Source organism: Leucopleurus acutus (assembly GCF_964270905.1).
Source record: "Leucopleurus acutus genome assembly, chromosome: 1".
Taxonomy (NCBI): domain Eukaryota; kingdom Metazoa; phylum Chordata; class Mammalia; order Artiodactyla; family Delphinidae; genus Leucopleurus; species Leucopleurus acutus.
In genome coordinates, this window is record NC_139142.1 from 27328242 (window position 1) to 27353616 (window position 25375).

The 25375-nt window shown below is 52.2% G+C and overlaps 1 protein-coding gene across 1 annotated transcript; it reads left to right on the top strand.

The window, feature by feature from the left end:
* Positions 1-8590: 8590 nt before the first annotated feature.
* Positions 8591-23983, top strand: RPS6KL1 (ribosomal protein S6 kinase like 1). Its single transcript, XM_082832663.1, is given in 12 exon segments — positions 8591-8667; positions 9115-10140; positions 10144-10345; positions 11634-11758; positions 12759-12851; positions 18763-18810; positions 19206-19338; positions 20128-20715; positions 21173-21262; positions 21429-21511; positions 22901-22996; positions 23261-23983. Coding segments are annotated over 11 exon segments (1668 nt in total). The 5' UTR covers positions 8591-8667; positions 9115-10041; the 3' UTR covers positions 23372-23983.
* The last annotated feature ends 1392 nt before the right edge of the window (positions 23984-25375 follow it).

A 25375-nucleotide genomic window follows, 5' to 3' on the forward strand; every position in this document is an offset into this window, starting at 1 on the left:
CATTGTTTTCAGCTTTGGTATAAATTTGGCCTAAGCTGGGCCCACAAGTGCCTTCCTTCTTATCCCTCTGCCCTCCCCCAACATTCCAGCTCCATCCTGGACCCACATGGAGCATCCACAAGACAAATAAACCTCTCTTTTGATAAAGTGGATCACTTCCCTTGGCATAATTTTGGGCATGTTGCGTTATGTCAAATGACCCCCTCCTCCTCCCACCACCAGGCATGAAGACAGGGAGAAGGGAGGAGGTGGAGGAGACATCCTGACACCGAAATGAGATCGTAATATATTCATGATGTTATAACTTGCTTCTTAAACTTCATATGTTGTAGACATTCCCCACAACGATAGATATTCTTCTACGATATGGTTTTTTAAGCACTGAATTGCTTTGCGTCACTTGGATATCCCGTAATTTGATTACTCGATCTGTTGCTGGATATTTAGTTTCTCTTTGTTGTTGTTGTAATAAACAATACTATGATGAACGTCCTTGTGGATATGTCTTTGTGTGTAAAAGTCTTTCCCATCATAAAAATAACAACAGCAGCCGGAATTAAACCCAGACTTCAATGGCACGTTCACCCTCCAGGGGCCTCCCTATCCCAGTCTTGTGCTTTAGATCCCCGTGTTTTGAGATTTGTCTATATTTTCAGTCTCTTTCTTGGCATTCTACTCACTATCATAACACAGCCCTGCGAAAGTGATTCCAGCGATTTCCATGGTGCCAATCAGAGTGTCCAGTTTTCATCTTACCCAACAGCACACAATATTCTGAGAATTAAACTCCCAGTCCTTTCCTCAGCCTACAGGCCTCCATGAGGTCAGAGCCCTGTCCACCTCCCCAACCTCATCTCAAGCCATGTCCCCTCTTTCTCTAAAGCCTAACACACTTACCTTTTCTTAGTTCTGGGAATTTGTGGTACCCCCCTCAGGGCCTTTGCTCATGCAGTTTCTTATGCCAGGAAATCTTTCCACCCTCCCACCCCCAACTCCTTACCCTTGCTGACTAATACACATGCATCATCCACAACTCAGCTCAAAGACACTTCCTCAGGCAAGTTTCCCAAACATCCCTCCGCATCAGACTAGGTCGAGCCCACCATTAAAGGCTATGGAGCACTGTCTACTTCCTTGTAGCATTAACCACTATATCCTGAAAAATAATTATATATTTTCATGTATATATATATATATATATATATTTCATATGTAATTTTTTTGTGTATGTGGTACGCGGGCCTCTCACTGTTGTGGCCTCTCCTGTTGCAGAGCACAGGCTCCGGACGCACAGGCTCAGCGGCCACGGCTCACGGGCCCAGCCGCTCCGCGGCATGTGGGATCCTCCCGGACCGGGGCACGAACCCGCGTCCCCTGCATCGGCAGGCGGACTCTCAACCACTGCGCCACCAGGGAAGCCCCCATATGTAATTTTTTAAAATTAATTTATTATCACAAATAATATACGAGTTTACGTTGCCCTTTAAAAACATAGAACATTACAGGTATTGCAGAGCTTTATTTGACCACTGCCCAGCTCCTCCCCCAAGTTTCGCTCCCTGCCTTCCCCCACTTCCTAGATAACATCACTGTTATGAGCTTAATATGATCAGCATCGTGGCTCAGAGGTTCGGTTCTGGAGCCAAACTGCTAAGATCTGAGTCCCAGTGCTTGCTCCTACTTCCTATGTAACCTTAAGCAAGTTACTTAATCTTTCTCTGCCTCAGTTCTATCATCTGTAAACTATGGATTAATAATATTAACTAAGAGTGTAGGATTAAGATTTATATGAGATGTTCCATGTTAAGTGATTGGGGTAGTGCCAGGCTCATAATAAGTTCTGAGTAGAAGTTAGCTACTACTATATGTGATAGTTAATTTTATGTGTCAGCTTGACTGGGTCATGGGGTGCCCAGATATACGGTTAAACGTTATTTCTGGATGTGTCTGTGAGAATGTTTCCAGATGAGATTAGCATTTGTATTGGTAGATTCAGTAAAGCAGATTGCCCTCCCCAATGTGGATGAGCGTCATTCAATCCACTGAGGGCCTGAATAGAACAAAACAGTGAAGGAGGGGGAAAATCCACTCTCTCTGCCTGACTGAGCTGGGACGCTGATCGGAGACTTATGCCCAGTGTTCCTGGTTCTCAGGCCTTCAGACTCAGACTGGAGCTAGGCCAGGCTTTTCTAGGTCTACAGCTTGCAGACATCAGATCAGCAGATCATGGGACGTCTCAGCCTCTATAATTGCACGAGTCAGTTTCTTACGGTAAGCAACCTATCACCTATCTATCTATCTATCTATCTGTCTGTTTATCCAACCTATTGGTTCTGTTTTTCTGGAGAATCCTAATACTCTATAATATATAGATCGTATACAGTATTTTTTTGTGTGTGTAGTTTAAAAATATAAATATAGGGACTTCCCTGGTGGTTAAGAGTCCACCTTCCAATGCAGGGGACCCAAGTTCGATCCCTGGTTGGGGAACTAAGATCCCACATGCTGTGGGGCGACTAAGCCCGCGTGCCACAGCTACTGAGCCCACACACTCTGGAGCCCACACGCTGCAACGAAGAGCCCTCAAGCTCTGGAGCCTGCGCGCCACAACTAGAGAGAAGCCCGTGCGCCACAAAGAAGAGCGTGCATGCCGCGACTAAGACCCCACGTAACCAAACAATAAAATAAATAAATAAAAAATAAATATTAAAAATATAGGACTTTCCTGGTGGCGCAGTGGTTAAGAACCCGCCCGCCAATGCTGGGGACATGGGTTCAATCCCTGTTCCGGGAGGATCCCACATGCCGCGGAGCAACTAAGCCTGTGCGCCACAACTACTGAGCCTGCGCTCTAGAGCCCGTGAGCCACAACTACTGAGCCCGTGCGCCACAACTACTGAAGCCTGTGCACCTAGAGCCCATGCTCCGCAACAAGAGAAGCCACCGCAATGAGAAACCCGCGCACTACCACAAAGAGTAGCCCCCGCTCGCCACAACTAGAGAAAGCCCATGCGCAGCAACAAAGACCCAACGCAGCCAAAAATTTTTTTAAAAATTATAAAAAATAAATACATAAATCAAAAATATATATAAATATAAATGGCATCATATGGCAGGTAGCTCTTAGGAACTGACTGTTTTTACTCAACAATATGTTTTTCAGATCTTGCATGTTCGTACACAGAGATTTAGTTCTGTTTCATTCCTTTAAAATGCTGAATAATAATAATAACTCAATAAATGAATATACCACATTTTATTAATTCATTTCTACATTGATATTTCACAAGATACTAAATTTGGAATTTTTTCCAATTTTTTAACATTGCAGGCAATGCTGCAGTGAATATCCATGTATATCCTTATGTATCTTAGCAAGTGTTTTTTTTTTTTTAGATTAAATGTCTAGAAGTGGAATTGATAGGTCATAGATTGTGTGTATTTCCATTTTAAATAGTTCTGATAAATCACCCTCCAAAATATACTAATTCACATATCCCTCTCCACCAGGAATATTTAAAAGGCGATTTCTACCTGAAGATCGTGCTGATATTCTTTGATACTTTCTTCTAAAATTTTGAGGTTGTTCTCTTTTTTTTAATTTAGAATTTTAAACTTGAATTTATTTTTGTAGAAGGTATGAGGAAGAGATCAATTTTTTTTCCTTAAGTCAATTGTCCCGACACCTCTCATGAAGAATTCATCCTTAGCCCACTGGTTCGAAATGCCTTCTTTATCCTAAGTCAAATCCCCTAGATACATGAATATTATTTTTTTGGACTCTAGTCTATTCTTATCTATTTATGTGTACCAACGTCACCTCTTTTAAAAATTGCAGCTTTATAATAACTCTTTAGATCTGGTAAGGCAAGATCCTAACCCCCACCATTTGTTTTTTTCCAAGGGGCTGGGCTATTGTTGCACATTTTCATATACTGTGTAAAATCATCATGAGAAATTATGTATCTGTACGTCTGTGTCTTTACTACTGTTTTTCTCCATTAGAAAAAGAGTTCCAGGAAGGCGTTTTTGTTTTGTTTTATTTACCACCATCTCCTCACTATCTAGAACAGGGTTAGGCCCATAGTAGGCCCTCCATAAGTTTTTGTTAAGGGAATGAATAAACATACGGATTTTAGAAGCATCCTGTCAAGTACTACAGAGTGTTTTTAGTATTTTGATTGAGATTGCATTGAAGTTTTAAATTATTTTGGAGAGAATCAACATCTTTACGACGATAGTCATTCCCTTATTGAACACAGCACGTCTCTCCATTTTTTGTGACTTTCAATTTTATTATTTCCTCCATGAAGGTCTTATATACTTCTGATTAGTTTATTCATAAGCATGTCATAGTTTTTGTTACTGTGATGAATGGGATTTTAAAGTTATTATTACATTTTCAAATTGTTATTGTTGATATATAGAAAAGTTCTCTTGATTTGTAAATATTGAACCGTTCTAACTCACTAATTGTTGCTCTGGGTTTTCTAGGTGAGTAATCACATTATCACAAATAATGGCAATTTGGTCTCTTCCTTTCCAATCTTTAAACCTCTTCTTTTTTTTGTTTTGGCTTGTTTGTTTGTTTACATCTTTATTGGAGTATAATTGCTTTACAATGTTGTGTTAGTTTCTGCTGTACAACAAAGTGAATCAGCTATATGTATACATATATCCCCATATCCCCTCCCTCTTGAGCCTCCCTATCCCACCCCTCTAGGTGGTCGCAAAGCACCGAGCTGATCTCCCTGTGCTATGCAGCAGCTTCCCACTAGCTAGCTATTTTACATTTGGTAGTGTATATATGTCATTGCTACTCTCTCACTACCTCCCAGCGTCCCCTTCCCCCCCTCACCCAGTGTCCCCAAGTCAGTTCTCTTCATCTGCGTCTTTATTCTCTTCTTTGTTTTTAATTTCTTATCGTGTTAGTTGTAACTTCCAGTATATTGTTGACGAGTAGAGGTCTTGGCTCATTTCTGACTGCACTGGGGTATCATTCAAGATAGGTCAAGGTTTGCTGCAGTAACAAACAGTCCCAAAATCTAGTGGCTCAACACAATCAAAATTTATTTCTCATTTACACCTCATATTCAACACAAGTCATGGGTCAGGGAGGGGTTCCTTATTGTTATTTCTCAGAGACTCAGGCTGATGGAGGCTAAGCACATGGACGTGTGCTTCCACAATCACTATGGCAAGAGGAATTATGTACTGGCTTTTGAAGCTTCCACCCTGAAGTAACTGCTCTTCTGTCCACTGACATTTCAAAGCAAGTCGCATGGCCAAGCCTAACTTCCAAAGGGGTAGGGAAGTGTGATCCTTCCATATGCCAGAAGAACAGCTGGACTGTGGGAATGCTTCTCATGCTCCACCGTTACACATGGTGTTTGCTCTAAGTTTCTGGTAGATAACCCTTTATCAAGTTTAGAAGTAAGTGCACGAGTTTGTTTAGAACTTGTTAAGTAAAGAGTTTGTCCTTATCATGAATGAGTGTTAAATTTTATCAACTGTTTTTATGTCATCTGTTTGATGTGTAAATGTTATTTTTCTCCCTTAATTTGTTAAGGCATTTATATATGCTGTTTCTTTACCCAGAACATTCTCCTCCACTGTCCTCTTCAAACAGTTTTCCTGGTTAATTCTCATTCTTTAGAGCTCATTCACTCATCCAGCCAATATTGATTGAGCAATGCTATGTGCCAGATGTTGTTCTAGGCACCTGGGATACATCTGGGATACATCTGGGATACAAAGCAGATAAAGGTCTTGCCCATGTGGATCTTACACTGGGGGGAGGAAAGAAAAGAAACGTATAAAATAAATAAGTAAATTAGATAGCATGCCAATAGTCTTGAGTACAACAGAGAAGAAGCAGAGCAGGGCAAGGGAGAAATGGAGATGTTGGGAGGGTATAGTCAGAGTAGGTCTCTCATGACATCAGGGCAACGACTCAACGCAGGGGCAGAGTTTACTAGGTAGGTATCCAAAAGCAGACTGTTCCAGGCAGAGGGTAGCAGTGGGGCAAAGGCCCTGGGGTGGGAATTGCCATGTGGGTTCTAGAAGCAGTGAGGAAGTTCCGGGATTGAAGCTGAGTGAGTGAGCCTGGCAAGGAATGAAGCTGGAGAAATAGTAGAGGAGGGTGACTGTGAGGGCCTTAGAGGTCATAGCAGGGCCTTTGAGTTTTTCTTGGACTAAGATGGGAGCCCTTGCAGACTTTTGAACAGAAGGACAGAATCTGACTGAGCTTTGAAAGGATCCCCCTGATGCAGTGGTGAGAACCACCTTTAGGGTGGCAAGGGTAGAAACAGGAAGACAGGAGGAATCGCCTACGATAACTCAGGTGTGAGATGAAGATGCTCCTACGAGAGTCATAGCAGTGGAGGTGGTGAGAAGTGCTGAGATTCTGGATACATTCTGAAGGAAAAACCATGATGATATTCTAATGGATTAGATGTGGAGTGTGAGAAAATAAGAGAAGCCAGGATGGCTTTATGGCTTTAATGGAGCTAGAAGAGTGGAAGAGGCTTTAGGTGGAGAAGGTTTCAGGTGGGGGAGGATCAAGGGTTCAGGTTTTTTTTTTTCTTTTTCATTATGATAATTATTTTATTGAGATAAAATTTACATATCATAAAATTCACCTCTTTAAAATGTGACTTCGATGGTTCTTAGAATATTCATGAGTTGTGCAACCATCACACTATCTAATTCCAGAACATTTGTTGGCCCCCCCAAAAGGAACCCATACCCATTATCCACTCTCCTTCCCCCGCTCCCAGACATCTACTTTCTGTCTCTATGTATCTGCCTATTTTGGAAATGATATATAGATGGAATCATACAGTATGTAGCCTTTTGTGTCTGACTTCTTTCATTCAGCATAATTTTTCCAAGGTTCTGGACTCTTTGAATTTGAGGTGTTTTATTAGACTATTAAATATTTAAGTCTGGTAGAGAGGTGAGGGCTAAAGGATACAGAAAATATAAGATATCTGTAAATAGATATACAGAATCATCAATATATGGAAGAATACTACTTAAAATCATGAGACTGGGTGCAATCCCTCATCAAGTGAGTAAGGACAGAGAGAAGGAAGATGCCCAAAACTGACACACTCGAACATCTGGAAGAGAAGAAGCCATCACAGGGGACAGAGAAGGGGCTGCTGGTGAGAGGGAGGCAATAGAGAGTATGGGTCCTGGAAGCCTGGGGAGAAAGTGCATGGACAGAAGGCTGTGATCACCTGGGTCAGATGCTCCTAAGAGGTCAAGTAAGATGAGGACTGAGAAATGACCATTGGGTTTAGCACCCAGGAGGTCATGGAGCTCCTGGTTGACCAAGAGCTATTTCAGAGGGATGTCAGGGAAGAAAACCTCATCAGAGCAGGTTCAAGAATGAGTGGGAGAAAAGAAACTGGAGACAGGAGAGACATCTCTTTTGAGGAGTTTTGCTGCAAACCTGGGGTGGTAGATAGGAGAGAAGTGAGGCCAAGAGTGTTTTTTGTTTTGTTTTCAAGATGAGAGAATCAGCATGATGTTTGTTTCAGACAGGAATGAACGATGCAGTGGGAGCCAAAAATTAATGATGTAGGAGAAAAAGGGGAGAATTGCCGGACGGGGTTCCTTGAGGAGGTGACAGGACAAGATTGATCCCAAGGGGAAGGTAGGCCTTTGATGGGGCTCGGACAGGTCATCTGTCGAAAGAGATGGGGAGACAGTATGTGGGTGCAGACCTGGCCAGAAGGCAGATAGCAGGCAGGGTAGGAGTCTGTGTTCCTAAATTTTCAAGGGATGGAAGAAGGTGGTCTTTGGCTGAGTGAGGGGGAGGAGGTGTTGGGAATTAGAAGGGAATGGAGTGAAAAGGTATCTAGAAGAGGGCAAGTGCACTAGGGAAGAATAGTGTGAGTCCAGGCAGCATTAGGGTGCAGGTGAGGTCTGTGTGCCCAGTTCAGATATCACCCCCTCCCGAAAGTCTTCTCACCCCCAGACTAGGTCACTCCCCTTGCTGCCTCATGGCCCCTGTGGTGCTTCTCTCTCGCAACTCTGATCACAACTGGAATGAAATATCAACTGTATTCTTTAATTCTTTAATCCCTGTAACCCTCCCTAGACTGTAAACCCCATGAAGACATGAGCAGAGACTGTCCCCTCCGTCGCGGTATCTTGGCATCTAGCTCCTCCCACACAGTAGTCTCTCAATACATAGTATTTAAATAGTTGAATAAATGAATGAAGTAATGGATGAGAAAAGTCCTGGAAGCTGCATGTGTGCTTTTTAGTCGGCCTAGGTTTCTGAAGCAACTCCTTCCGCATCCCTGTGAGATTCTGGACCTCCTCTCTTCGCAGTTTTTACCCCCACCCCAATTCCTTCCCCGCCCCCCCTCCCCCTCCCCCTCCCCGTCCCCCTCCCCCAGCGCTCCGTTTTGCGGGCGCTTCTGCTTTAAGGGCCCCGCAGAAGTCGAGCCGGGCGCTGATTGGTGGTTTATTCTAACGGATAGAGGATGAGCTCATCTGCAACCAATGACCGAGCTGCATCCGGCCAGACCCCTGCACCTGGGTGGAGAGCTGAAAGCAGCCGCCCACGGTGCAAGGTCCCCCGCGGGGGCGAAGGGGCAGTGGCGGCCGGGCTGGGTCTGGCCACGCGGACCGAGCTCCTGGCTCGGGCAGGTACGGTGTTTGCCCGGCTCCTCCTCCATCCCCCTCCCCTAGGAGAGGATGCCCCCTCTTCTCACTCCCCCAGCCCGCCTTCCTCGGCGACCCCCGAGGGGCGGTGCACCTTGCGTACCGGGGACTCGCGGGTTGGACGCGACGCTTTCTGGGTCCAGGCGCGGCTATGCGGTTCTGCCCGGAGGGACCCGGCCCGGCGGGTGGTCCCGGAAACCGGGCCCTGACACAGAGCAGCCCGCCCCGTCGGCCTTGGTGCCACTGAGCACGGGACTCAGCGCGGCATGTCCCTGGTGACTAGGCCGAGTGGGGAGGGTGCGGCTTCCCTTCCCCCCTCCCTCCACCTCCTGGCCGCATCCTGGCCAGAGTTCAGCTCCCCGCTGGCTTCACGATGTGGGTTTTCCTCCCCGCCGCACTCCCCATCCTGTTCTCTCCTCCCTCTCTCCACAGAGGCAGAAATGACCTGGAGTTGGCAATTTGGGCCCTGCTCCTTCCCAGTGGGGCCTGAGGGAGCGAAGGTGCAGAGGCTGCAGTGAGGGGCAAAGGCAGCTGGCCTCTCTCTGAGCCCTTTCCTTTCCTGAAGACACTGCGCTTATCCCTTTGGCCACTTGTATCGCACACTGCTCAGGGAGGAGCTGCTGTACGGTCCTTGGAGGCCACGTGGCCTCCTGACCTTCTCAGAGACAGAGCCAGGAGGCCAGAGGCATCCCCTCCCTAGGGCTGGTTGGGCTCTGACCTCATTCCTCTAACTCCACCCAGAGTGGCCCTGAATCTGCCACTCAGTCATCTCATTTGCCCGCAGACTTTAAGGCCAAGCCCTGTGCCCGGCTCTCTGCCTGGCTTCTTGGGGGTCCTCACTCCCTGGCCACACTGACCTCAGGACCTAGGGAAATGAACTAAAGCAGGGGCAATCCATTCTGTTCGAGGAGGTACCATGGAGCCGAACCTTGAAGGATAAATGAGATTCCCATGGGAGGACCAGGGAGGGGAGAACAGGCAGGATGGAGGGAACAGTATAAGGAATGGCCTTTGGGCCCCGGGCCCTGGCTTCAGCCTCAGAGTGTGTGACCTCCATGTTTAATGTGTATAGAGGCCCTTTGCAGGCATATCCTCAGCTCTCTCCAGTGCTCAACACATAGTAAGTGTTCAAGAAATACTTGATGAACTGAATTTGAATTGAAAACAAAAAACCCAGAGCCCAAAGCATGTTATTATTCTGTTATTACCGCCACTTAGGAAAGGTCTGGCTCAGTGAGGGATGTTACCCGCATTAGCTCTGATCCCTCCAGCCCTTGGACGTGAGCATTAGTCTTCCCAATACTCAGTGGAGGAAACCAGGGTGCAGATGGGGTGTTACTCCCAGCAGGATTCTCCCTAATGCCTCTGCTCATTCCAGGTCCCTGCTCCAGGGCAGCCATGAGCCTGGTGGCCCGTGAGTGTCCCCCTGGCCCTGGCCTGGACCCCGAGCCCTGCTCATGAGTGCAGTCCCAGGCCCTAGTGTACCGGGAGCAGATTCGCAACCGGGTCACTCCAGGGGCATCTGACATGACCAAGCGCGACTACCTTGTGGATGCAGCCACACAGATCCGGCTGGCCCTGGAGCGTGATGTCAGTGAGGAGTATGAGGCAGCCTTCAGCCACTACCAGAATGGCGTGGACGTTCTGCTCCGAGGCGTAAATGGTGAGGCTGGGGCTGGGCAGGGACGGAGGCCGGTGGTGAAGGGCTCATCCTGCCATCTGTCCATCTGAGCTGGGTGAGCAGGGCTCTCTGTGTGGGCCCTGCAGGGCCTCTGCAAAGGACAGTAATAACAGTTCTCATTTATCGAACGGTTCCTATACACCAGGCGCTGGTCTAAGGGCTTTACTTGTATCAACTCATTTCCCATTCACAGTAATACAAACCACTGTATATGTTCTTGCATGTACTTCCAAATATATAAGAATGATTTTTATTCCTGTTTTCCAGATGAGGAAACTGAGGCACAGGGCAGTTAACTAGCTTGCTTGAGACCCCACAGCTGTCAAGTGGCAAAGCTGGGGTTTGAACAGTGTGGGCTCCAGAGGCTGTGCGCTTAGCTCACTCAGCTTGCCCGCCCCTGGAGCTGGGCTGGGGTCCTGCCCTCGGGAGGCTTGCATTCTAATGGGGGGAGATTGATGAGTTGATGATGGACTATTATAGTCCCAGGTGGCAAGAACAATGAGGAGGAACTGAAGGGAGGGAAGAGGGAAACTGAGGCCAGATTAGGCTGGCAAAGGGCGTTTTCTAGAAGTCAGAACCCTAATCTGAGTACTGAAGAATGGTGGGCGTGTTGTCCAGCTGAAGGGCTGGGTGGGGCTCCAGAGGGAGAACCGCACAGGCCTGGAGGTGAGAGGGGAGGCCTGTTCAGGGAAAAGGAAGGCATTTCCAAGTAGGGGGAGAGGCTGGCCCTGAGGCCACTTGGAGACCCCTGAGGGCCTTGGTGGCCAGGCTGGGGGTAGGAGTCAGGCCCCAGTTCACACTTCCTACCCTCCCTCTGATGAGACCTCTCAACACCTGGGCTTCGTGCCTGTCCAGTGACTTCCTTTACACTCCCGTCCTGATCCCCATTCTGGCCTCTTTCACACTGGGCATCAGAGATACATAGAACGTGTGCTCTCTGGGGGCTTCTGTCTCCTACTCTGAAAAACGGACATGGAAATCCACACTGCGTCCCTTCCCAGGGTGTGATGGTGGCCAGCGAGGTAGTAGGCGCCAACTGGAAAGTGCTGTAGGCTGAGTGGCGACTGTGGTTCCCAACCTCTCCTGCCACCATCCCTCCTCCTCCTCCCCTGCGGTCTCCCATCCAGAGGAGGACCCAAGGACAGAGGTGGGGTGAGAATCCACTGAGCAGCATCAGAAATAGGCACTGCCTCCTCTGGAGGGCAGAGGGCGGGCAGTGGGAGCCCAAACCCCAGCGTCCTCCCAAGGACAGGACCCCTCCTCCCCACAGTCGACCCCAACAAGGAGAGATGTGAGGCTGTAAAGCTGAAAATTACCAAGTACCTGCGGCGGGCGGAGGAGATCTTTAATTGCCACCTGCAGAGGACGCTGGGCAGTGGAGCCAGCCCTGGCACGGTAAGGAGACCCCAAAGGCCTGAGGGCTCTGAGGGGAGAGAGCTGAGGCCCTCACCCCACAGGCCAAGGAGCTGTCGCCCGCCATCCCGGGCGGCAGGCAGACGGTGGAGAGCACAGTTCGGCTGGTGTGCGTGCCAGGGCTGCCCTCTTCCCCTCTCCTGGCTTCCTCTCTATCCCACACTCTCCGTAATTCATTCATATGCAAACGCTTAGTGAATCATCTCCAGTCCAGTCTTACGCCCCCACAGAGTACACACACACACACACACACACACACACACACACACACACACACACACACACACACACCTCCCTACCCTCACGCATGGCCCGTACACGTGCTCACCTATGCGCACACTCAGGCTCCCAGATCTCTCTGTGTTTGGCTGGGCTGCAGTGAGTATTCGGAGCAGACACAAATACCCACGTGCGTATACACACACATGAATATGCGCATATATAAATGTGCAGAAGTCCTCTCCCCATACGGCTTTTCTTGACCCAGTGGGCACTCAGAAAGGGTTGAAGATGCACGCACACTTCTCAAGCCCACAGGTGTGCACGTACACACCCCTTCTAGGCTTGCTGCACCTTGTAAGCTGCTTCCCCCAGAGCAGGTGCCTGGGCCACATGCCTTGGTCTTCGAGGCGTGTTCCCCGAGATGCACATGTTCCCGGGTTACTTCCCCCCTCCCTGGGCGTATCTGCCTCCTGTGGATGAGGCTTCTGAGAGGGGGTTTCTGAAGCCCTGAGAACTCCCTGTGTCTGGGAGGAGGGCTAGGTGGGGACCGAGCTGAGAGGGTGGCCTGGCCACCCTGGACCAAGGCCAGCTTCTCTGCTCAGTCTGTCCCTGTGAGGTGGGCCCTGCCTGTACCCTGGTCCTGCCCTCTGTGGCCACTGCTCTCCTGGCAGCCGGGGCCCTGCCCACTGCCTGCTGAGAAGGCCGTGGCTGAGTAGAACTCACCCTGAGGCCGCTACGTGGCTCTCTCCTGCCTCTGCAGGGTTTCAGCAGCCTGAGGCTGCGGCCCATCCGCACACTGAGCTCTGCCCTAGAGCAGCTGAGGGGCTGCAAGGTGGTTGCGGTCATCGAGAAGGTGAGTGAGCACCGCCCGAGGTGTGGGAGGAGGTGTTGCGTATAATTGGGAGGGGCAGGTGTTGGAAAGGGGTCAGAGGGTCCAAGGGGAGGAGAGCGGCTGTGGCGGTCCCCCACCCTTCCTCCACCCCAGCCCACACCAGTCAGCTCTGGAAAGGAAAATGTGAGGAAAAAGCAGAGGCGCGCAGCTCCTCTCCACAGCCCGCCAGCTCAGACGCAGAAAGCCACTCCCCCCGGGGCCCCCAGCCAGCCCGCGCTGCCCTGCCTGCCTGCCCCAATTCCACTTCGCCAGGGCTGCAGCCAGGAGTCTCCCCACCTAGCACAGCCCAGAGGTTCCTGTGGTGGGAGTGCGCTTATCTCCAGAAACCCGTTCTGCGGATGGTCGAAGTGGGCTGGTGCCTTGTCCAGGGCCTTGGCAGCTCTGCCCTTTCTCTCCTGGCTCCTCCGGCCACCCCCCATCCTGACCCCATCTAGGATCTTTTCCCTTAATTCAGGGCAGACAGGAAGATAGGAGCTGACAGCCAAACCTGAACCTGGGACACTCTTCAGAAGGACAGACAAGTTGGGTCAAATGAGATTTGAGCCAATATTTGATCGCTCTCCGCCCCAGCCCAGGGATACCTGAATATTTGCTAAAGCGTTTTTTTCCTCAAACTGGCTGTTTAACAGAATCCCCTCGGGGAGCTTCCTAAAAATACAGATGCCCGGGCCCCATCCCAAACCCACTGAGTCAGAATTTCTAGGGTTGAGCCCAGGCACCTGTAATTTAAAACACTCATGGGGGATTTAGACGGGTCTGGGAGCCCGCAGAGAAAAGGGGACCGGTGTGTGCTCCCCGACATGCCGAGGGTGAAGTGCTGGCCAGGCTGGCACCGCGTGGCCACAGACGAGCTCCTTTCCCTGTCTGGGCGCTGGTTTCCTCATCTGGAAGTGGAGGTAAGGATCCTCCCACCCACCCCCGCCCCACCCAGCGTGATGTGGGAACTAAAGTGAAATGATTCGGGGGAAAGGCCTAGCACACGCTAAAGCATTTGATACAAGTTTGGTGGCCGTGAAGGCGAATGACGAGAGTGTGTGGCGAGCAGGCTTCCCATCCCAGCCTTGCTCCAGCTGCTGCTCCCAGGTCCCTGGAACAGGCCCCAGTCTGTCAGCCAAGGCCCAGCAGCTTCCATCTGCCCAGCCCTTCCCTCCCATTGCGCGAGTCCACGTGGCTTGGCCGCTTCCCCGGGCAGGCGGAGGAGGTGACAGCCACTACTGTTTCCCCGTGTGGGATCCCACCGAACCAGTGGTGTTTTGGAGAGAGGGGTTCTGGGTCAAATAAGTTTTGGAAACAGTGAGTTAAAGTTACATCACTTCAGTTTTTTAAGTATAGGAAGTTTCAAGCTTCTAGGATGCAGATGTACACAGTGAATCTGCAAGAGGGAGGTCTGCGACAGTATTCCCCGAATTTGAATTTAACCCCGGACACACACGTGCAAAGCATTTTTGGAATCCCATATACTGAGGCCTGTGCATATGGGAATTAGAAATGCAGGCCAAGCCCAGCCATTCCGTCTTGAGAGTGCCCTCTTTTCTTTCTTTTTATATACTTTCTTGGGCACTCAATTTACTTACTCCACCGCCCTCCTAAAATCCTGCTTCCTTTTTCTGAGTCATTCCCAAGCCAGGAACACCAATCTCCTCAAATTAGGAGAGGTGTTGGGGCCACTGGGCCCAGGTCCCTGCAGCCAGGCCTGGATGAGTATCACCACATTCCATACCACAGCTCTGCCCAGGCAGATCTGGGCAGGCAGGTGGGAGGGCAGTACCAGCCTGCAGCAGCTCGCAGACTCAGGGGGAGCAGAGGGCCTGGCTCAGGAAGCCTTGAGTGCCCCCAGAAACACCCCATTGTGAGGGTTAAAGGGGCTGGGGAGCGGGGGGGTCCCTCGGGACCGAAGAGATACTGGCAGGGGTAGGGGGTGGCAGGGAAGAGCAAGGAGGGTGGATCAAGGACTAGGCAGGCAGCAGGCCAGGAGAGCCAGGGTCTGCTCTTGGGGAGCCTGGGGGCTTGGGACACAATGCTGCCTATTTGCTGAGCTTTGTCCCGGAGCCAGGCCCTGAGTCAGGGAGGGGAAGAAAGGGAAGACCAGCCAAGTCACTTCCGTGTTTTTGGCTCAAACACAGGGGTGTTTTTTGAATTATTGTTAGTTATCAGCATTTAAAAATTGGCAGGTTTCATAGAGGAGTCCAGATTTCCTACTTATCCTGAGAAATCAGAAGCTCTGGAAATGCTGCCTCACATTCATGTCAGCCGGAGCAGAGGACGGGCTGCCCGACTTAATGGGGCACCTGCCCTCCGTCGGCCCATTTCTCATCCTGCCCATTGGCTCACATGCCCAGCCCCTGTGGACCTTAGTGCTTGAGAACCTGCTTGAAACTTCTGGATTTGTTTGCTCCAGGAGGAGTCCTCCTGGCCTTGATACTGTGGACATTTTAAAATAAAGTGTTGGGGCTTCCCTGGTGGCGCAGTGGTTGAGAGTCCGCCTGCCGATGCAGGGGACACGGGTTCGTGCCCCAGTCCGGGAAGATCCCACATGCCGCGGAGCGGCTGGGCCCGTGAGCCATGGCCGCTGAGCCTGCGCGTCCGGAGCCTGTGCTCCGCAACGGGAGAGGCCACAACAGTGAGAGGCCCGCGTACCGGAAAAAAAAAAAAAAAAAAAAAAGAAAGTGTTAATGTGTTTCACCAAAGCTTTCATTGTCCCTGAATCCCGAGAACTCAGTGGGTTTCATTTTTAAAAAAGAGATTTCCCTTTTATTTTTTATTATTTATTTATGGCTGCATTTGGTCTTTGTTGCTGTGCACGGGCTTCTCATTGCGGTGGCTTCTCGTGTTGCTGAGCACAGGCTCTAGGTGTGCGGGCTTCAGTAGCTGTGGCTCGAAGGCTCTAGAGCTCAGGCTCAGCAGTTGTGGCTCACAGGCTTAGTTGCTCCGCGGCATGTGGGATCTTCCCGGACCAGGGCTCAAACCCGTGTCCGTTGCGTTGGCAGGCGGATTCTTAACCACTGCGCCACCAGGGAAGCCCGAGATTTCCCTTTTTAAAAAGATGAAGGCAGGCACCCTTCACCAGAACTGCCTTCCGCCTTCCCGATAGCAATACTCACCTGACATTCGTAAGGCCCATTCTAATTTGCCAAGCTGTCGCATTAAACCCGCTCGGTCACCCTGGGGAGGAAAAGGGTTATAAACCTGTGCAGTCCGATACAGTAGTCACCAGCCACATAAGACTATTTTAATTCATTAAAATTAATCAAAATTAAATATTCTATTTCTCAGTGGCACCAGCCACCTTTCAAGGGCTTGACAGCCACATGTGGCTAATGGCTTCTAATGGACAGTGCAGATATATAATATTTCCATCATGGCAGAAAGTCCTACTGGACAGTGCTGCATTTTTTTAAAGGTATTTATGTATTTATTTATTTTGGCTGTGCCAGGTCTTAGTTGCGGCATGTGGACTTCTTAGTTGTGGCATGTGCGACCTTTTAGTTGTGGCATGCGGACTCTTAGTTGTGGCATGCATGTAGGATCTAGTTCCCCAACCAGGGATCGAACCCAGGCCCCCTGCATTGGGAGTGCCGAGTCTTTCTTACTCACTGGACCACCAGGGAAGTCCCTGGACAGTGCTGCATTTTAATCATTGTCTTACAGAGAATGTAACTGAGGTTCATAGAGGTCAAGGGACAAACTAGTGCTCTATAGCACAGAGCAAAAGAGGAAGGGGATTTTTTTTATTTGCTTGGTTTAATGGGAAAATGCCCCCTTTTGAAATACCATGAAAGAGAAAGGAGTTTAGAACAGAAAAGAAAAAAAAATTCCCCACCATCCTATCTAATTCCAAGATAATCACTGTTAATGGTTTGGTCTCATTCTTTCTTGATAGATGTGTGTGTATATATATATTTTTTTTCTTCTCTTTTTTAACACACTTGTTTCAATGTACTGATCAAGTTTTATTTCTGGCCTCCACGACCTTCACTGCTGTTTTTTTGTAAACGAGAAGACTTGCCCAAGACAAGACAAGGTGGAGGGGAATCCCACTTGGCAAGTGGCAGTAGGGAATTATCCGGGGTGTCAGCACTTGTGGGAAACTGTATTATCCTAAATGACCCCAGAGTTCTCTTTCTTTCTTTTTCAAGCTTTGCGTAAATTTGGCCAAAGAGCAGGGACTAGGCTGGACTCCATCTCTGGCTGTTGGAGGAGAGACCTCTAGTGGTCAGAAGGGATGCCTCACGCCTGCTGCCCCTGTGCTCAGAGTCCACCACCTTCATCTCACTGACGATGGGGAAACTGAGGCCCAGAGGGGAAGGCATGCACCAGGTCACCTGGTTGTGCCCCTATTTGCAGTTATGTCTCCAGGGCTCCGGGATCAGCCTGTCTGGATTCACATCTTGGCTCTACTACTTTTTAGCAGGGGGACCGTAGGCAACGTAACCTCTCTGAACCTCAATTTCTTCATCAGTAAAATGAGTCACTAGTAATGCTCACCTGGTAGGGCTGGCGAATGAAATTAAATGACCTAGATAAAGCCCTTAGCGCAGAGTAAATGCTGTATAGCCAGTGTGGGGTTTCCATGTGATGATATTAATAATCGTCACTATAGACTATTGAGAGCATGTCATGTGGCAGGCACAGGCTGCTGCTGTACTTGAGTTGCTCGCTTTAATAGAATCCTCCTAATGGCCTTCTGAAGGAGGTACTGCTATGACCCATTTTGCAGTGAAGAAGGCCAAGGTTCACAGAGGCCATGTGACTTGGCAAATGTAACTGACATTCCCACCGCCTTTACATTCTCCAAGGGCCTTCCCATTGGTGGCCTCAACAAACCAGTGATAAGGGAGGGTGGGCATTTGTAATTCCTGTTTGGTAGATGAGAAAATCAATTCACTCACCCAAGATCTGAACCCCAATCCTGGGCTGCAGCCTTCGTCACTGTCGAGTGGCCTGGCCTCAGGGCCTGGTTCCCATGTGCCACTACGGGGAACGTGTGCAGGGCAGGCTGACGGCTAAGAAATCACAACACCAGGGTGCTGGCCTTGCCCCCCACATGCCCCTCATCTGGGCCGAATCTTCCGCTTTCCTCCCCTGACGTGTCCTCTCCTATGGCTGGGGTCCACCCCCTGCCCACCATGGAGATGAGTCTAGGGCCCAACTCCAAACAAGGCTCTGCCCAGCAATTGGCAGACCACTGCCTCCAAGCAAAAGCAACAGGAGAAGGAGTGGACTGCCCTCCAAAGATAGCCTCCAGAAAGAAAGACCATTTAAGAGAAGGGGCTGGGGGCAGGGATGAGACCTGAAGGAGCATGGCAAGACCACAAGGTCTCGGGCACCACTGGGGCCACATTCTCAGAGCCTTGGCTTCTTCACCTGTAAAATAAGAGATCAGAGAAGGTGACTGGCTCTGAGGTCCCTTCCAGCCATGACACCCTCGGACCGTACAGGATGGACCACTCAGCATGCATGCGGGAAGCACCGACTACCTCCCTGTCCTATGCAGGCCTCTGGGAGTACAGAGCTGGACATGTGGTCCCTGCCCTCTCGGAGCTCACAGCCCAGCGGGGAGACAGGAAATTAGACACAGTGTGATAGGGTGAGCCCAGAGAGCACTGGAGACAGAGTAGGAGCCCCAGCCTAACGTGAGGGTTGGGAAGGCTTCCTGGAGGAGGTGGTACCTGAGCTAAGACCTGCAGATCTAACAAGGGTGGATGAGCAGGACAGGTTCGATGTCAGTTTGGCAGTGGGGGGTACACTCTGCACTACCAAAGCCTGGCCTCCCAGCCCAGCCTTGGTGGAGGACCCTGGGAGGCTGGGGCTGGGGCCATGGAGTCCCGGGAACTAGCATGTGACTTGACTAGTGCCCCCTGGACCTCGGCAGGTGCAGCTGGTCCAGGACCCAGCGACTGGAGGGACTTTCGTGGTGAAGGCAGGTGCCGCCCAACCCCCTGCCGTTCTGCATTCCCCTTTGGACTTTCTCAGAGCTCTTGGCAACCCCTACCCCCTAGGGAACCTCTACCCAGAAGCCATATGGGAAACCCACACTCCCTCCAAATCCAACAGCTGTTTGTTCTGCCCCCAGCATGCACCCTGCCTCCCAGAAATGTGCACGTGCGCACACGCACACATACATTGCCTCATCCTTGGACCAGAGATGGGAGGGCCTGCCTTCCAGGGTGGAAAGAGGGTTGAGGGTCAGGTTAGGAACTGGGGGCAGGCAGCTGCTCTCCAGGGTGGCTCCCACCCTTTGTCTGGTTGCCCCTGAAGAGCAGAGCAGCCTCTGGCCAGTCCCCAGCTGATCTGCCTGCTCTGCTCCCTCCCCAGAGCCTGTCCAGGTGCCATGCGGTGAGCCGGGAGCGGCTGACCATCATCCCACACGGCGTCCCCTACATGACCAAGCTGCTGCGGTATTTTGTGAGCGAGGACTCCATCTTCCTGCACCTGGAGCATGTGCAAGGTGAGGGGGCCCTGTCAGCTCTTCAGGCCTTTGGGATGTCGTCCTGTCTCATCCTCTTAAACTGCCGAGCCCAGATGCCCAGCACAGACCAGGGGACCCAGCCTTCCTGGAGGATGATGGCTGCTGGGGGCTTCTGTGTGGTGCCAGGGGGGCAGGGGACGTCCTGGGAGGATGTTCACATCTTGGGCGGGTGAGAGGGCATTTATGCAGATGTCCCCTTTGTCACCCTCTCCTCCAGTCTTGGCTCTTTTCACTTTCCTAGTCTGTGCCCACCCCTCAGAGTGGCCCCGTGGGGTGATGGTGCTGAAGCTGTAAGGACAGGAACTGGGTCACGTAGCAGATATTTATTGATCAGCTATGACTTTTTTTAAAATGAGGTACACCTCTCTGGGTCATGATATACAGTCGTCGCAGGTCCGTGCCTGGCCTTGTTTTTATTTTACTTACTTAAGCTTCATTACACTTTTTTCCCTTAAAAAAATTATAATACATTGAACACTGGCGAACCCACCACCTAGACCAAGGACATTAAGAATAATTTACATCTCCTTAGGGGTTAAGCACCTATTTTGTGCCAGGTTGTGAGGCAGGGGCCACTTTAGGTGGGTGGAGAGGAGGGGAGAGGGCATCCTAGGCTGAGGGAGGGGAGGGAGCAGAGGTGAGGACCTGGAAGGCAAAGGGTCCGTGCCCAAGACGGGGGGCAGGGGGTGGCGGGAGTGGGAGAGGGACCTGGGCCCCACGCTCTTTTACTCCTGTCCCCATGCTTGCTGCACCCTCTGCACGGCCCAGGAGGCACTCTGTGGTCCCACCTGCTCTCCCAGCCGTGCCTCCAACAGTCTGGGACTAGGTCTGGCTCCAGCCTGGAGAGGATGAAGGCTCAGCTCGACTCCCGACTCAGCCTCCAGACCCCAGCTCGCTTCCCACCTGGCCACACCTGCCTGCAGGACGGAATCCCCCTGGAGCCTCCCCGGACTTCTCAGAGCCTTACCCCGGCCAGGGGGGCCGCAGCCATCAGACCCCAGAGAGAGGCTGAAGGTGAACCCTCAGCCGGGAGCGGCCCTTCCTGCTCCTGGGACCTTCCAAAGGCCCCAGGTGGCCACCTGCACCACCAAGCCAGGCGGGGGTCCGGCCAGAGCTCTGATCCGGGGCCCCCTTGCGGGCTCCCTTGGGTTCGTGCAGGGGCCGGCCGGGTGCTGGGGGGCTGTGGCCGAGGCAGAGGTCGGAGCCGCCCCTCAACCGGTGGAGCCGCCTGGAGTGTGAGGGAGGAGCAGGTGAGGCAGTGGGCAGCCGAGATGCTGGTGGCCCTGGAGGCGCTGCACGAGCAGGGGGTGCTGTGCCGGGACCTCAATCCCCGGAACCTGCTCCTGGACCAGGCAGGTAGGAGCCCTGGGCCCAGGGGGAGAAGAGTGGGCCCTCACCCTACCCCACCCCTCTGGCGGGAGGCCCCCGAACCCTCAAGACAGAGAAGGAAATTTCCCCAAAGTCAAGCGGATGCAGAGGTTATCTGCTTCTTCCCTTGCCTCCCCTCCCCAGCCTTTTCAGGAAGGACTCTGCTGAGCCTGGTTGGTCAGGGTTGAGCTTGGGAAACAAACCCTTTCCCTCGATGAGCTCAGGGCAAGGCTCCTGCGAAGACCAGGTTGTTTCGGGGCCTCGGCGTTGCGGGGGGGGGGGGGGGCGGGCCCTTAGGGAGCTTCTGCCCAGCGCAGCCGCTGGCCCCTGCCTTGTGGCTGTTGGGAGAAGCGCTGGAGTCCCCTGCGTCACGCCTGCAGCTCCAAGATGACTAATAGCAATTTTTGTCCCCTTTTATTCCTCCCTGCATGCACTGCATGACAAGGCCACATCCGGCTCACGTATTTCGGCCAGTGGTCAGAGGTGGAGCCCCAGTGCTGCAGGGAGGCTTTGGACAAACTCTACAGCGCCCCAGGCAAGAAGGGAAGGGGTAGAGGGTAGCCCTTGGGTGTCTTTATGTGGGTTGAGCCAGGGGACTGAGGATGATGGAGGGACCTGGGGCACCTGGGTAGGGTGAGTGGAGGGGAGACACGCCTCCTTGGGCAGGCGAGACTGAGACACGTATGTTCTTGTTCCCACAGAGGTGGGTGGGATTTCTGAGCTGACCGAAGCCTGCGACTGGTGGAGCTTTGGGTCTCTGCTGTATGAACTGCTGACGGGAACGGTGAGCGGTGTGTGGGCAGGGTGTAGGGCCTCGTGGGTGTCACTGAATGTAGGAGGGGCTGGGGTTAGTCCAGCCAGTCGGTGTTGGGGTAGAGCCTGTCTGGTTCCCGGAGACCTGGCCGTCGGGCCCAGTGTTCTGCCAGCACAGCTCCCGCCTCCACCGCCAAGACCATGAGAGACCATGGAAGCCACTCCCACCCAGGCCATGGCCACACTTCGCACCGCTGCCAGATGAGTGGCTATAGCTAGGGAGACTGTCAACTCAGTGAGAGTTGAGTCGGGATGATCAGGGAAGGTTTCTGGAAGAGAGCGTCCGGGCCTGGATCTGGAGGGAGGGTGGAGTTTGACACAGCCCTTTTACTTAGAAGGCCACCGGATCATCCCCCAAGCCTCCTCTCCCCGCTGCTCACTCCCCGCATCCACACCCTTCAGAGCTATAACCCCCAGACTTTGGCTGGACGACCAGAGAGAGGGCCTCCTTCATCCCAGGCTGGCAGCTGCCCCGTCCGGCCTGGGTCAACCCAGAGCTTAAAGTTCCCCTGGCAAGTACCCTTGCTCAGGATGATGGCCTCCGCCCTCCATCCTCCCTCGTGAGCTCAACGCCACACCTGGGGCTGGTTAGGTCGGGCAGCAGGGAGAGGCCAAACTGCATCTGAGCAGGAAATGCCCCAAGTGGATGCAGTGTGACCGGAAGTCCAGATCTGACTGCTCCCTCCTGGCTCCCTCCTGGTTTGGTCCTGTAGCCAGGGCCTTTGAGAGTCCTGGCTGCACACAGCCCCACAGAGTGGCTCTCTCCTCTTGGCCTCCCACCACGTCTCCAGATCAGGGCTTCTGGCCTTCCTCCTGGTCGCTTCTTGCCTCTCTTCCTGACCTCCAGACAGACCTCTCTGCTCCCCGCAGCTGCACCCTTCTGGAGCACAGAGAGGTCCTACCTTCTTCCCTCGCCACAGCCCTGCCTTGGCCCTGGCAGTAGGACGCCATGTCAAATGAGTCGCCCATGGAAATTTTTTTTCTGTAAGAAGACAAGTTTCAGTGCTATTCCTGATAGAGTGCCTGCCCTGACTGCAACCCAAGACCGATGTTTCTAGCAAGCTTGGAGCCAGAGGGACCTGGGTTCAAACCCTGAACTCAGCACAAATCCCTTGACCTGAGCCTGCTTCTTGTCTTTAAAATGGGGGTAGTAATACTTACTCTGAAGGTTGTTGTGGAAATTACGGATAATGGGTCTCAGGCATCTTCCGCAGCCTGACATGCAGTAGATCCAAAGCAAGAGGCAACAAGCAGCAGCAGCAGCATCCCCATGAGATGTGACACAGGGGGAAAAAGATAAAACCTGGCCGCCAATGGAGTGTACAGACCCTCCTGGGGTCGCCCCCGTGTGTCTTCCCAGGCGCTGTCCCAGAGCCACCCCTCAGGAATCCAACCCCACACCCAGCTCCAGCTGCCCGAGTGGCTCAGTCGCCCCGCAGCCTCCCTGCTGACTGAGGTGAGGTGTGGCCGGCCCGGAGCAGGCAGCTTCTTTGGCCTGAGGGTGGACAGAAGGGAGGACAGAGCCCTGTGTGTGAACAAGCCGCCCAGCCTATTAGGTGTCTGATGTGGGTGCAGGAGGTTAATGGGGACAAGTTTCTATATGTTGGTGGCCAAGCACCAATGTCTCCCAGGGTAACACTGGGGGTTCTGTGGGCCGGGCTGGCTGGGAGCAATGGGGTTGGGAAGGCCTGCCCAGTGCTGACTGGGCCTTTCTCCACAGCTGCTGAAGTTTGAGCCCGCCGGGCGCCTGGGCGCTGGAGGAGGCGGTGTCAACAAACTCAAGTCCCACCCCTTTTTCAGCACCATCCAGTGGAGCAAACTGGTGGGGTAACCGGAGGGGGTGGAGTAGGCAGTGGAAGCAGCTGGACTGGTCTGGATCTCCTCTCTCTCTCTTCTCTTTGCCTGCCACCCAGAGCTGGCCATTCTAATCAGCGGCCCTCGGGCAAAGAATGAAAGGCAGCTTGCCTTTCCTGGTCGGGCCCCTCCCTTGGGCCTCAGAAGTCTCTTCACTGACCAGGAAGGGCCTACGGAGTCCCTCAGCCACGTCCTGGAGAAACCCTTCCTAGATGGTGCTGAGCGGGAGGGAAAGAGAGATCTCAGCCTGTTAGGCAGCTTGAACCCCTCCACCCATCAGTCAACAGTCACCTGCTGAGTGCACACCCTGGACTTGAACTTGGACTACCATGTTAAAAGGTGCCTTCCTTTGCATTAGCTCTGAGCTACTGACCACCTGCTGAGCCGTGAAATTTTGTGACTCATTATCTGCCATGTGCCCCACTCGGGATGTCTCTGGAGACTCACCTCAGGATACTAGTCCACCGGCTTAGTGGTCCCAAACCAGGGCTGCCCTGGCTGGTCATCTTAACCATGCAACTAGTGGGCCTCTTCCACCAGAGGCTACTTTTGCAGGGGGTCGGGAGGCTGGGGAAGCAGGCAAGAAGTCTGTAGTGGGCATGGGGTGGGGTGAGGGAATGGGACAGGACAACCCATTCCCCCCTCCTGACCATGCCCCTTATCTTGTGATTACAGACTTTGGAGAGCAAAAGGAAAGGAGGGGAGGAAAATGAGGATAAAGAGGAATGGGGGGAGAGAGGAAGGCACAGCTCTGCCACTTAGAGAAATTTTGGAAACAAAGAGCTCCCTCCCCTGGCTAGCCCACCCATGTGGAGAGAAAGGAAAACCTGCCCCATGGGTCTGAGGGGAGACCGCCATTCAGTCTCCAGGCTGAAGCCACTTGAAGAAAAGTTGTACCCACTAGGACTCCCTTCTCGGACATTCGTCCTGTTTACCATTTTGCATTTTAGTCTTGAGGGTCCACTCAATCCACTGCCCACTGTGACTTCATATCCTTTTGAAATGAAACCACAAAACACATGGAATGATTGCCCAAGCTTTTAGCCGGAAGCAAAATGTTTCTGGTCTCGGAAGAACTGGGGTAAGTAGTTATCCCCAAAGACAACTCCCTCCCCAGATTTGGGGGCCTTCTTCCTCTCAGGACTCACCCTGTCACTGGGGTGTGGCATCTAAGACAAACTTCCACAGATCTCCACCAACTCCTTCCCGCCTGCGTCTCCGGCACCACCAGGTGGCGCCTCTGACACCACCCTCCAGTCTGGCTGTGAAGGCCCAGCTCTAAATCTGGGGCTGGGGACCTGTTGTGGGCATGGCGCGAAGCTCCTCAGGCCCTCTGGACGCGTCTGGGGGACGTGGCAGGTGCAGCCTTTGGAAGGTCCTGGCTCTCCCTGGGGCTGGCCCACGTCCCTCCACCCCGACTCCAATAAAGCCTGCTGTTGCCTCTGGTGTCCTTGCCTCATTAACGCAATGAGAGGGGATGGGGAGATGGGAGGGTTCCTCCAGAGCAAGCTCCACGATAACCAAGAGCGTGCTTGGATCCTGCTAGGAAGGAGGAAGCAGGGCTGGTAGTGAACAGCACGCCAGCCTGTACCCAGCAGAGCAGTTGTGAGCCCCCCAGAAAGTGGCAGTACTGGGCTCCGTGAGAAGTAAAACAGGAAAAGACATCTTTGAAGAGGGTCATGGTGCCTGGGGGTGGTGCAGGGGAGTGGACCTAACCCTCACGGTGACCTCTTCAACAGATGGTGGCTCCTGAGAACTGGAATTCAAAGAGGGAAATGACGGGACCCGGCCAGAGCCTGGTGGAACCCGCTCCAAGTCTGTTCCTTCCGCTACACTCCCTCAGTCAGGTCAGAGCACCTCCAACTACTGTACAAAGTGCAAGTGGCTTCTGGAACTTCTGGGCCTCATTCATGCAATGAACACTGCACATCTGGCACTTTGCTAGGCCGACTTTAGAATACTGTGGTCCCAGCCCTTAAGA